General features: G+C 39.2%; 1 protein-coding gene across 1 annotated transcript in view; it reads right to left on the bottom strand.

Annotated features, from left to right (window-relative positions):
- Window positions 1–8,838, bottom strand: part of ankrd13c (ankyrin repeat domain 13C) — a 75,259-nt gene extending 66,421 nt beyond the window's left edge. Inside the window, exons 1-2 of the mRNA XM_067990333.1 lie at window positions 8,119–8,838; window positions 2,210–2,251 (exon numbers count right to left, since the gene is read on the bottom strand). Coding sequence (XP_067846434.1) covers window positions 2,210–2,251; window positions 8,119–8,428 — 352 coding nt within the window. The 5' untranslated portion in view covers window positions 8,429–8,838. The remainder of the gene's footprint in view (window positions 1–2,209; window positions 2,252–8,118) is intronic.
- Between the last annotated feature and the right edge of the window lie 4,234 nt (window positions 8,839–13,072).

Genomic DNA, 13,072 nt, shown 5'->3' with positions numbered 1-13,072 from the left:
CCTGGTGGTACATACCCTATCTATTCAGTTATATTTATTGCTGTTTATAAATATGAAATTTGAGCCACAGTTGCAACAAATCTGTATATACAAAAGGTGTGATGCCTGAAGTATGAACAAAAAGCACTGTGTATATAGTATATTAAAAAAAATTCACATCTGCGTGCACTTCCTGTGGTTGCTTTTTCCATTATAAATTCCTATGTTCATATTTATAATGGAAACTGCCTATGTAAATTTGACTAGCTTTAATTACACCCTCCATCAAGGGGGATGCTGTAGTGCCTCAGTTTTGCATCTAATACCTAGGCCTGTATTACAGAGAAACTCCAAGTTACAACCAATTCTACTTCTCAAAGTGCTTAATCTTTGTCAAAGTATATGAAAATAAGAGCAGAATGTATGACTTCATAAAATGGGGACCGGATTACATTAGGTTGGAATCTGGGCAGGTAGAGTGTACATATTCTCCCAGCATACATCAGTATGATTCTCTCAAGTGCAACAACTTGGTCTTTGCTCAAGCTATGGCAGAAATACAGAGTTTGCATTTCAAAACAATGTCAAAGCAAGCCAAAGCAATATCTTTTTTTTTTAAAAAAAACCTTTTTTGAGGTATGGTTTTTACAGGAAAGCTATTTTCACATGTTTTTGTTCACGAGAGAGAGAGAGAGAGAGAGAGAGAGAGAGAGGGAGAGAGAGACTAGATGACAGACTAAGGGGATTGATTACAGCATCTGCTTTTCTTTCATTCATACTGAAAATTCCAAAATTGACATAGTTCTCAAAGATTTATTTATCCAACGGGGGTATCTATTTATTTAGTTGCAGTGAGTAAGGAAAAAATTATCTTACATAACCCAAAAACTACTTGCTTCACTCTCTCCAGGCAGAACGTCTATAAATTTAATTCCAATTTCTTCGTTGGACATGCACACCTTCTACACCCCAACCCTTTGGAATAGCATATCTTTTTTTATATTCATTCATGGGATGTAGGCGTCGCTGGTAAGGCCAGCATTTATTGCCCATCCCTAATTGCCCTCGAGAAGGTGGTGGTGAGCCGCCTTCCAGGCCATTTCAGAGGGCGATTAAGAATCAACCACATTGCTGTGGGTCTGGAGACACATATAGGCCAGACCGGGTAAGAACGGCAGGTTTCCGTCCCTAAAGGACATTAGTGAACCAGGTGAGTTTTTAACGACAATCCGGTAGTTTCGTGGCCACCATTACTGATCCTAGTTTTTTTATATTTCAGATTTGATTTAATTAATTGAATTTAAATTCCCCAGCTGCCGCGGTGGGATTTGAACTCATGACTCTGGATTATTAGTCCAGGCCTCTGGATTACTAGTCCAGTATCATAACCACTATGCTGCCGTACCCATAAACCTCTGACTCAATGAGCAATGCCACAGAAGATTCACTAATATAAAGGCACAGCAGTTACACGTGGTGGTTTCAAGGAGCACACTAAGTTACATACTGCTGCACCTAAGCAGCAGAATAATACATTGCGCATTACATGGTATAATGCTCCTGTGCTCATAAAAGCAGTGTATCATGACCTGTGAGTTCTGCCACAAGAGACTGACTTCATATTTTTCAGTGTTTGCAACTCTATATACTATAAATGCAATGTACGGGTCATGTACATTGTATATATGCTATGCATAATTCTGAAAACTGAATCCTAGGTGAGGCATTGTTTTACTATGTACTACTGTTATACAATAAATTTGTGTGTGCACATTAATGTAGCATTTAATTTGATTAAAAACAATACAGGGAGCAATCAGATCAGACAATCACATTCCACAAGAATCAAAAGGCGGCAATTATACTTCCATATCAAAAACTGAAAGTTTAAGTAAATAAGTTGATATAACTCACCATTTAAAAGTTATACCTCAAAGTTTAATCAAGTAGAAGTAACTGAAAAGATGTGTAAGTTTATTTAAGTTCTAACTGAAATTTTAACTAAGTTGATGGCCTAAGCCTTAAGGCAAGTCCAATCAAGCCTCCTCAATTCCAATTTTTAAATTAAAAAATCATGAGATCAACTTGACAATTTATACATTTTGACAGTACTTCAAGTTTCTAACAATCCACATTGTTCAGATAAATGTTCTGCAATAAATTAAAAAGATGAATAACCGCAATACAGCAATATGTGCAACTATTGGAGGTGCCAGAAAACAGTACTCACCTTTGTGCCCTAGCATCACAGCAAGGTGTAAAGGTGTGTTTCCTAAAAAGATAAAATACAGAAACTGAGATGTATACAATTTCTGTCAACTGTGCAATTTGTATTACTTGCATCAGTAAAATTTACTAAAACCAAATACCTGATTATGTCTGAACCTTTCCTAATTAACTTTTAGTCTCTCTTTACCTGCAACAGGAACATTAATGAAGCAGAAAAGAAATGAAAACTTTTGGACTTATAAATAGCATTAATTTCAAAGCTACAAGTGTAGCTTTATTTACACAGCAATGCAAAGTAAAGCAAGAAAATAGGGTAATTTTGCTATCAGTCAATATCAATAACCAATACAGGTTTATGTTTTTCCACTAAACCAAAGGGAACTATTAACCTATGGATATATGAGTGGGGAGCAACAAAAACTGACTTAGAGGGATTTAGTTTTGAAGGGAGCGAGAGTTCAGCTGTTCCATCAGAGTACGGTCAAGCAAGATGTTAACTAGTGAATTACTAGTACGACAGGACAGGCAAGGCTGACATTGTGTGGAAGTTTCTGGAGCCCAGGAGCATCGGAGAAAATCACAAATGCAAGAATGATCTTCCAACTGAAGAGATCCTAGAAAGCATATTGCAGGTTGATAGCCCACAACTAGAGTGGAATAGTATGGAAGAGGATAAGGAGGAGGAGACCATCAGTCGAGGAGTGAGATGGGACGAAAGGAGGACTCAGAAAGCAGCAATACAGGAAACTCCTGATTGTTATCCAGCATTGTATATTTATCAGACAATGTAGATAAGAACAGGAACACAAGGGAAAGGAAATTACGAGCAGTTTCATGGAGCAGGTAGTTACCCAGTGGGAAGAAATTATGTTGAAACAAAGCAAGTTGTAATTATGAAGGATTGCATCATTAGACTGATAGATCATCTTTTCTACAGCTGCAGCCAATAGGTGCCAGAGTAAAGGGTATAATAATTGAGCAGGTGAAGAAGATTCTGGGAACAGCAGCCTAAAGTCATGTTTAATGTTGGAACCGATGACAGAAGAACAGGATGGAGGTGACACAGGAGATTGAGAAGCTAGGTATTAGATTAAGTAGGATCTTCAGGCATATGGTTCATGAGAAAATGCAGAAGCATAAATAGAAAGTTGGTTGACAGACAGGAAACAAAAAGCTCAGTGTTGCCCACTGGATCAATCTGGTTAAAGTCATGAATAACACCCTCTGCAACACTGACCATGGTGAGCTATCCCTCCTTTTCTCCTCAATCTTTCGGCAACATGTCACAGCTGATCATACTGTCCTCCTCCACCACCACCTCCCCTTCATTGCTTAGCTCCGTGGGGCTGCCATTGCTTGGTTCCACTACATTTATGAACAAAGCTGTTGATTTCTATCAATGGCTTATCTTCCTCACCTCCCAAACACCTCAGGAGTTTAAGGACTTATCTTGGCCCGTTCCTTTTCCTCATTTTCATGTTGCCCCTCAGTGACATCATTCACTGGCATAGGGTTAGCTTCTGTATGTATGCTGACGATACCCAGTTCTATCTCTCACCACTTGGGTGCTGTGAGACTGGCTGTCCAAAGTCTTGGAAGAGCAGCAACTTTCTTCAGCTTAACATGGGAAAGACTGAAGCCACCACAAACTTTGCTCACATGACTCCCTCTCTCTCCCTGGTGTCTCAGTCAGGTTCAACAAAACTGTGCAACCTCGGGGTACTCTTTAACCCTGAGCTGTACTTCTGAACCCATTATGTCTTCAGCAAGACCACTTATTTCTACTTCTGCAATATTGCACACCACTTCTCCTATCTTAGCCCCATCAATACTGAAACCCTTATCAATGCTTTTGTCACCTCCAGACTCAACTGCTCCAATCTCTCATGACTGGCCTTTCTTCATCCATGCTCCATAAACTCTAACTTACCCAAAATGCAGCTGTTTATACGCATTGCACTAGGCGCCGTTCATCCATCATTCTCATCCTCATCGGCCTATAATGGTTTAAATTCCTCATCTTCAAATCCCTCCATGGCCTTCATAGACCCTACCTCTAACCTCCTCCAGGCCTACACTTCCTCAATTTTCCAACTCTGGCCCCTAGGCCATTCCACCCTTCTTCTGTCCCATCAGTGATGCCAGAGCTTTCACCTGCCTAGGACCAGCTCTCTATAATTCCCTCCAGAGACCCTCTCACATCATTCTCCTACTTTTAAGGAACTTCTGAAAGCACAACTTTTCACCCAAGCCTTCAATCACCTCTCCAAAGCTCTCTCTTCTGGCACAGTGCCTTGGGACTTTTTTTTAAAAAAAAGGAATGATATAAATATAACATAGTAGTAGTAGTAAAAGGGAAAAAGGAGAGGAACCTCACTAAGAACTTTATTACAAACATAGAAAGTTTTTTATTGATTGATGGTGCTCAGACAAAATCTGTTTGGGTTAAGAATCTATTACAGTACTGGGATCTGTTCCAGTATTGGGAATACATTATAGGCCAAATAGTGGGAAAGAAATAGAGCATGAGGTTTGCAGGCAATTTAGAAAGATTTGCAGTGGTAACTGAGTTGCAACAGTAGGGGATTTTAACGACTCTAAGGTAGACTAGGATAAGAAAGGTTTGTGGTCAAATTGGGGAGGGGATTCTAGGAAGCAACCAAGACTGTATCCTTAATCAGCATGTTGCATGTCCAAAAAAGGAGTGCGCAATATTAGATTCTAAAAAATGCATACAATAAATATAGGGGTATATTAGAGAAGAAAACTGAGAAATAAAGAATATAAAAGTGAAGCAAAAACTGTGATTAGGAAGGCGAAGAAGAAATAAGAAAGATAATGATGGTCAACATAAAGAGAAATAACAACGGCTTTATAAGCACACTAGTAGATTTCCCATGTTGTTATCATGGTGAATCAGAGGTTTTAAGAACAGGAGTGTTGTGCAAAGTAGTACTACCAGGGACACAGACTTAGCAGCATTGGGATGGGGTTCAAGAGTCTAGCTGCACCTAGATGGGCTCGCAGTGTTTCAGGAATGCTGAAGAGGTTCTAAAAACACTGAGGCAGGTCCAAAGATGCTGAGACATGTGGCATTGTGGAGGAAGTTCAAGGTCTAGGAGCACTGGGGCAGTTTTAGGATTAGGGACCACTAGGAAAGTGGTGCAAGGTCTTGAGAGCATTGAGAAGTTTATTGGATCTAGGAATGGGTTGAGGAGGAGGAGGAAGTCTGAGCAGGGTGATCCTGAGGTCCAGCAGGACTTAGGACATATATTTGGAGTCTTGGGTGTTACTGAGATCTAGCAGTATTGGCTGGAGCAGGTTCTCAAGGGGGAAGGAAGTCCAAGAGAACAGGACCCAAACTGCAATAGTTTCAAACCATCAGGCCTCCCCTCATGTTTCTGCACATCATGTGACCCCACCAGCACTTTTGCCATCAGGTAGTTTCTATTTTTCTGTTCTTATCTTCAAGCACTCGTGTAAATTTGCCACTTTTTAAAATTAATTGACAGTAAATCAGGAACTGGAGGTGTGCAGTTTCCAGATATGCAATCCTGGCATGGGCCAAAAGCACACTATCTATTAGTGAGCTTGCTGACATAAGTTTTTGATAAATATAAATTTCCATAAACAAAAGTTACCTCATAACACTTGGAAGCTCATTGTTTCCAAGTTTTTGTATTAAAAGAATGGCCGTAATATTATGTGCAACCATAAGCGATTATTGACTTAAAACAAATTCATCTTCTATAAACTATTTAATTTTTTTTCCTAACCACCATCAACAAAAAAAAATCAAACAGGTGTTATTCCCAATGCTGTCAAATAACAGTAGTTTACACTCACACATATTGTCTCTGTTTTTCAGTGAGGAGTTCATAACAAAAAAGCACAATTGCAACATATTTATATAAATTCATTGTTTGCCTGAAATAAATGCTTTGAGAATACAATCTCTAGTTTCTTAGTGTTTTAGAAAAAGCAAGGAAACTCTCAAATCCTTACCAGATGAGGGTACACATCCTTTTATTTTTCAACTCCCATAATGTAAAGAATGTAGGCTGGAAAATTCTGCAAAGTCTACATGCTCAGAATGCACAAAGTGAAAGCTCTTAACTGTTGTGGGGTAAAAACATTCAGTTGACGCCTAGGCTTTTGAAAGAGGCATAGGCCTTCAAATAAAAACTTAAAAGACAACATTAAAGGACATGAAAAAAATTCAGCTGATAAATTTATTCATGTTACTATGAAATATGTAATTTTTAAAATTTTATTTAAAACCTTATTTTGGATATTAGAAATTTCAGTTACTGAGAAAAAAATGGTAGCTGAAAAAAATGCTCAGAAGCATTAAGCAATTTATCAGAATCTGGTGATCAGATTGCACACTCAGGATAACAGATTCTAACTATAAAATAGCAGCTAGTGTATGTCGGCAGGTGTGACACCATTAACATTAAAATAACTATCACAGCATTACCTAAAGAAATAACAGTTATTTATAATGAGTTTTCAATTAAATGCACACCCCATGTACCAAATTTACTATAGAACTAGCCAACCTCAACCTACTGGAGCAGTTCCCATTCTCAGCCGGGGGTGGGGGGTGGGGAGAAGGGAGGGAAAGAAAAAGAGGGGCAATGTGGATTGGTCGCAAGGTGAAATAAACTTTAGATTTGCCACCTGTGGGTATGACATGACTGCAGGTCAAGCCAGAGGAATTGTCATTTGGCTTCCAGTTGTATACTGCAGTCTGCAGGAATACTTTGCTCAATAAAACAAATGGGCAATTGTGTAAACATGCTCATGCCACCTACAGGCATAGATCAGGGGTTGACCAGCAGAGATGGTCAGAAACATTTTTAAAATTTTTTTAAAAAAGATGTAGAGTCCCAAGAGTGAGGGAGTAGGGAGACCCAATGGTTTGGTGAAAGTAATACTTATTTTAATGCTACGTTATCTGAGCAGCCAATCTGCCATCTCCTTCCCGATATCTGGTGACAAAAAACAAAACCAGGAGGTCCAGAAGTCTAAAAAGCACCAAGAATATTTAGAAGTGATTTTAAGAATCATGTAAAAGATGTTAAGAAATTACAGTATTGTTTGCCATCTACTCTTACTACACAGCACCTTCTTTGCTCAGCATCCTTTTTTGGATTCTGTTTCTGAAATACCTTGGGACATACATTTTGCTTCTTTAGGTACAGTAAATTTTGCCAGGGTGATAATTAATCTATTTAAATGGATCTCAACCAAAGCATTACAAATGTTTTAGGTTGTATTATCAACAAAACAAAATGTCAACTGGGTGCTTAAAACACCCTTTTCAGTAAACCCTTGCAGTTGCTGATTGTATGGTAAATACACGTACAAAGTACCGATCATCCGTACAACTTCCTAAATATGTTTGAAAATTGACAGTCTCGCCTTTAAAGATGAACAGTTTAGTTAACTCAAAACCGGCTCATCTTTCAGTTAATATCAAAGTAACTCTTCCTGTTTAGAGTGCACCAATAATTGATCTATTTAAACAGAACTAAGCAGGACTCTTAAAAAGTGTTTTAATTGATTCTGTAAGCCATAGATATCACCCCAAAGTTCTCACAAGGCAGATCTTAACATACTTGAGACCTATTACTAAACAGATTCTGTATTGTTTCCTCTAGGATTACTTGTACACTATATTTGGTCAACTTTATATATTAACATTTTAAGAAGATGAAAACTGCACAGCAAATGATAAAACTGGAAAGGTTTCGTACATTTCACTATCAAATCCATCACCCAATTTAATTTTTTAAAAATACAATAACCAAGAATGCGTGTACATTCAACTTTGATTTGTAATCGTTGCTTAGGGCAGTAGTACCTTATACTCCAAGAGTTGTATAGCACTGTACTAAAACTCACCGTGGAGATCTTTTTGAGCTATATTGTGGGTTCTTATCGATGACGATAATTTACGGATATCGCCTTTAAAGACGCACTCATGGACTGGAAAATCCTCGCCTCTGGTCGCAGACGCCTCCGTGGTGAAAGCCGGGCTCTGTTGGTGCTGTGAAGGGGTCTTGATCAGTTTATGGTTCGCAAAGAGTTTAGCCCGGTTTTTAGTCCTACCCGCCTCATCGTCCTGCTCAGCCTCAGCCTCCTCTTTGAATAGCCTATGATCCCTACGCACCGAGCGGCCGTTGGAAATCCTTTCCGCCTTCTCTCCTGTCATGACGACGAGCGAGATAGTAAAGACGACGGCGGCAGAATTGCTGCCGCGGACCTCGCACAAACTCGGAGGTTGACGATAGCACTTTTAGCTGCTGTTGCACCGCGACAGCCACACAACGACATGTAGAGCAGTCAAACGCGGGGCTCGGAGGCTGCGGTAACATAGGAATAACACAGCGGCCTGGAGGGAAGGGGGGCGGCACCAGAGAGAGCCCGAGGGAAGGCAGTAAGTACTGAGGAAATTATTTTTTTTAAAAAAGCAACACCAAACACTGCTTAAAAAAATAATAACGGACACATATGAAGTCGGACGGCCGCTGATCGCCAGCGCCAGTATCCAGTTCGCAAACTCTTCGATCTGTATTTAAGATAAGACCGCCATTTTTTCTTCTCTCACTCCCTCCCCTCTCAAATATCGCGAGGTTTTGCGCTGGCCTTCACTCTTGTCGCGATCTTTCATAACTCCTGATTGTCGCGTTGCGCCGTAACCATGGCAACCGGGGCAGTTACGCGTTTTCACACGCCGGACCTTGGCATTATTTGACTTTTTGTGGTAAGGTAAAGTAATATGTGTAGAAATCGTCACGGTGAAATAAAAAAAACATTTATTAAAAACCAGTTTTAAGACAAGAGGGAAGCTTGGAACGAAAATGCGGCCATGAAACCCATACCTTGCACAAACAATGGAGAATAGTGCTTCAATTATCAGGGGACATGATCACAGTCGGATGTTAGTGTTGAAATGGAGGTGTGACTTTTTTTTTTACACACACAAAGGGTAATAACATTGTTGAGTAAGTTAGGTGAGGCTATTGAAATGGGCGCTATAAATGGGTTCAAGAACAGCAATCAACATTTGGGCGAAATGTCAAGTGACATTTTTATATGACAAATGATTGACAGATCATAAACCCATTTAAACACAAAACGGATTAGATGTGACTGTTCGGAGTACAAGAGGTAATTTAAATATATTTACTGAGATTAGAGTAATTGAGGGATTTGACAGTAGGGATTAAGAAACATAAGAAATAGGAGTAGGCCTCAACTCCACTTTCCCACCTGATCCCCATATCCCTTGATTCCCTTAGAATCCAAAAATCTATCGATCTTAGCCTTGAATATACTTATCAACTGAGCATCCAAAGCCCTCTGGGGTAGAGAATTCCAAATATTCACGACCCCCAGCTCAGTCTTAAATGGCTGACCCCTTATCCTGCGACTATGCCCTCTCGTTCTAGACTTTCCAGCCAGGGGAAACATCCTCTCAGCATCTACCCTGTCAAGTCCTCTTAGAATCTTTTATGTTTCAATGAGATCACCTCTCATTCTTCTAAACTCCAGAGAATATAGGCCCATTCTACTCAATCTTTCCTCCTAGGACAACCCTTTCATCCCAGGAATCAATCTAGTGAAGCTTCCTTGGACCGCCTGTAAGGCGAGCATATCCTTCCTTAAGTGAGGAGACCAAAACAGTACGCAGTACTCAAGGTGTGGTCTCACCAAAGGCCTGTACAGTTGTGGCAAGACTTCCTTGTACTCCAAGTACTCTAACCCCATTGCAATAAAGGCCAACATATAATTTGCCTTCCAAATTGCTTGCTGTACCTGCATGTTAACTTTGTGTTTTGTGTACAAATCTCTCAACACCAGCATTTAATAGTTTTGCACCATTTAAAAAAATATTCTTTTTTTCTATTTTTCCTGGTTATCCTTTGCTGATTTATAAAACCCTCCCATTAGTCAGGCTTACTATTTTTGGCAACATTGTAAGCCTCTTTTAATCGAATACTATCCTTAACTTCTCTAGTTGGCCACGGTTGGATTACTTTTCCTGTGGAGTTTATTCCTCAAGGGTATATATATTCATTGGGAATTATGAATTATTTCTTTAAATGTTTGCCATTGCTTATCTACCGTCATATTTTTTAATCTAATTTCCCAATCAACCTTAGCCAACTTGCCCATCATACCTACATAATTGTCCTTGTTTAAATTTTAGACCCTAGTTTTCGACTTAATTACATTGAATTTCATATTGAGTTTGAGACCAATCATATTATGATCATTCTACCCCAGAGGAGTCTTTATTATAAGGATTACTAATTAATCCTGTCATTACACAATACTAGATCTAAAATAGCCTGTTCTAGTTGGTTCCTCGACATATTGTTCTGGCAAACCGTCTCGGATGCGTTCCAAGAAACTCGTCCTCCAAACTACTTTTGGATTGGGATTTATCAAAATGGAACAGGCTTGTTAGCCCTAATGATCTTTCTTCCACATAGTACATTATCCACACATGCAAGTCTCCTGTTCATGCTCCCTGGGGAAACATTACTTGAGAAATTTCCCTTTAAAAAAGTGTTATTTTAAAATTCAGGCTCTCAGAGCTCGGGCAAAAATCAGATTGAAAGCTACTAGCACACCTAAGGTGAATTAATGCCTAAATTAGCTTGCCTTTAGGCTACTTCGCATCATCCAAGTCAAATTATATTTATTTTATTACAACTGGAACGCAGGGGAAAAAAAACAGCGTGAAGTGGATACAAGAGTATAGTCGTTATGCTACTGGAACAGTAACCAGAGGTTGAGAGTTCAAATCCCATCATGGCAAATTGTGTAATTGAATTCAATAAAAATCTGGTAATTTGCACTTTAAATGATGACCATGGACGTTATTAGATTGTTGTAAAACTGGTTTACTAATGTACTTCAGGAAAGGACTGCTGCCACTCCTACCCTGGTTCACATTTGGTGGTGATTCAGTTGTTCAGAGCAACTAGGGATGGTTAATAAATGTGGCCTTGCCAACATTGTCCACATCCTGAGAACAAATAAAAAGTGTTCTTAATCCTTAGCAGTGTCATAAATGAATTTAAAAACAAAGATATATACGCAATATCAATTATGCTTAACCATGTATCAGTTGTATTAAGAATTACAATAATTACTTGGTTCTATATTAATCTAGATCATAGGCTCAACTGTGCCTTGTGTAAAAATATCTTAACAGCATCACAGAGCTATGTTCAATGTCAAGAGTATAGTATAGCTTCACAAGGTTAAGTTTAGTTTGCATTCAAAATGTCTGAGCAGTTTTCAGGATTCAACTTTTTCTCTTAAGTATGAACATAAAATTTTGCTCACCAACAGCCTTCCGCTGGGGTAGTCAACTTCTCCTCTGGGCACACCAGTGGCAAGTTACCAGCTGTGTCATTTTTTTTGGTCTTCTTACCAAAGACCAAACTAACATTTAACTAACGTTTGCACATTCATTATTTACTTTACCTGGGTTCAGAGAATGAGGCTGTTAACTAACATCTTTTTAGATAAATTTTCCAAATTTAAAATTTTTTGAACTAACACTTAACATTTCTCAATCATCCAAAGTTTACTCAACAATTTCTCTTCATTTTGTAGAACGGTTTCAAATATTCTTTACAGCTGCTTTCAATTTTGTGTTTCTAGAAATCTTTTAACAACCTTCTTGAAAACTTTCTACAGCATTCCTGGAACATCCCAGTTTAAGGATTGACAAAGCAAGACCATGCACGCCTCTTTAATAGAAAAATCCCATTTACAGGAATATTAATGACCAATCAAGAGGATTAATTCTATCACATGGACTCTTTCCATGACTTCATTCAATTGGGCAGGCATGTGTCAGAAACTAGGATTGCCAGGTGCCAATTAATTTGACAACAAACAATTAGGAGTACCCCAATTAGGTGCATTCCTTTCCTTTTTGCCAGTTCCCAGGTCATGACATGGACATTTGTGCCCTAACCCCAATAGCACGTTATTCAGTGTGCTGTCCCAGAAACTTAAGAGGTCTCACTGAGAACCTAGGTGAGCATCACTGGTCTCCACTGAATTCTTCTAATAACCTCAGGATGTATAAATTCTTTGAAGTTCAGCTCTACAGAATTGAAGGATCAACAGAATGTCTGTAGTGTGATTTAGAACGATCAGCTATACTACACCTTTTACCGCAATACTTCACAGCCAAGATTACACAGATGGTCCACCATACACTCCTGTCCAATCTGCAGAATGGAAAAGATCACATTGTCAAATTGTATCATTCGCATTGAAACAAATAATTTAAGATTTATAATTACACAGAGCAAAAGGAATACAGCAAATACATTTGACTCACAGAATAGTTTAAATGAATAAAGTATTGCATAAGCAATAAAGTAGGGAATTCCAGGATTTTGACTCAGCGATGAAGGAATAGCGATATATGTCCAAGTTAGGATGGTGTGTGACTTGGAAGGGACGGCGTTCCCATGCACCTGCTGACCTTGTCCTTCGAGGTGATGGAGGTCGTGTGTTAGAGAGGTACAACCGAAGACTATGCGAGTTGTTGTAGTCCATTCTGCAGATAGTACACAGTATACCGCTGGTAGATGTTTAGGCTAGTGGATGTGGTGCCGATAAAGCGGATGGTGTCGCGTTTCTTGAGTCTTGATGCAGCTACACCCATCCAGGAAACTATTCCATTACACTCCTGACTTGTGCCTTGTAGATGGTGGAGAGGCTTTAGGAAGTCAGGTGAGCCACTTTCTGCAGAATACCCAGCCTCCGACCTGCTCTAGTAGTCACAGCATGTGTGTGGCTGGACTAGTTGAGTTTCTAG

This window comes from Heptranchias perlo, chromosome 9, assembly GCF_035084215.1.
Source record: "Heptranchias perlo isolate sHepPer1 chromosome 9, sHepPer1.hap1, whole genome shotgun sequence".
Lineage (NCBI taxonomy): Eukaryota > Metazoa > Chordata > Chondrichthyes > Hexanchiformes > Hexanchidae > Heptranchias > Heptranchias perlo.
The sequence above is the reverse complement of the archived record's forward strand: the minus strand, read 5'-3'. Positions and strand labels throughout refer to the sequence as shown.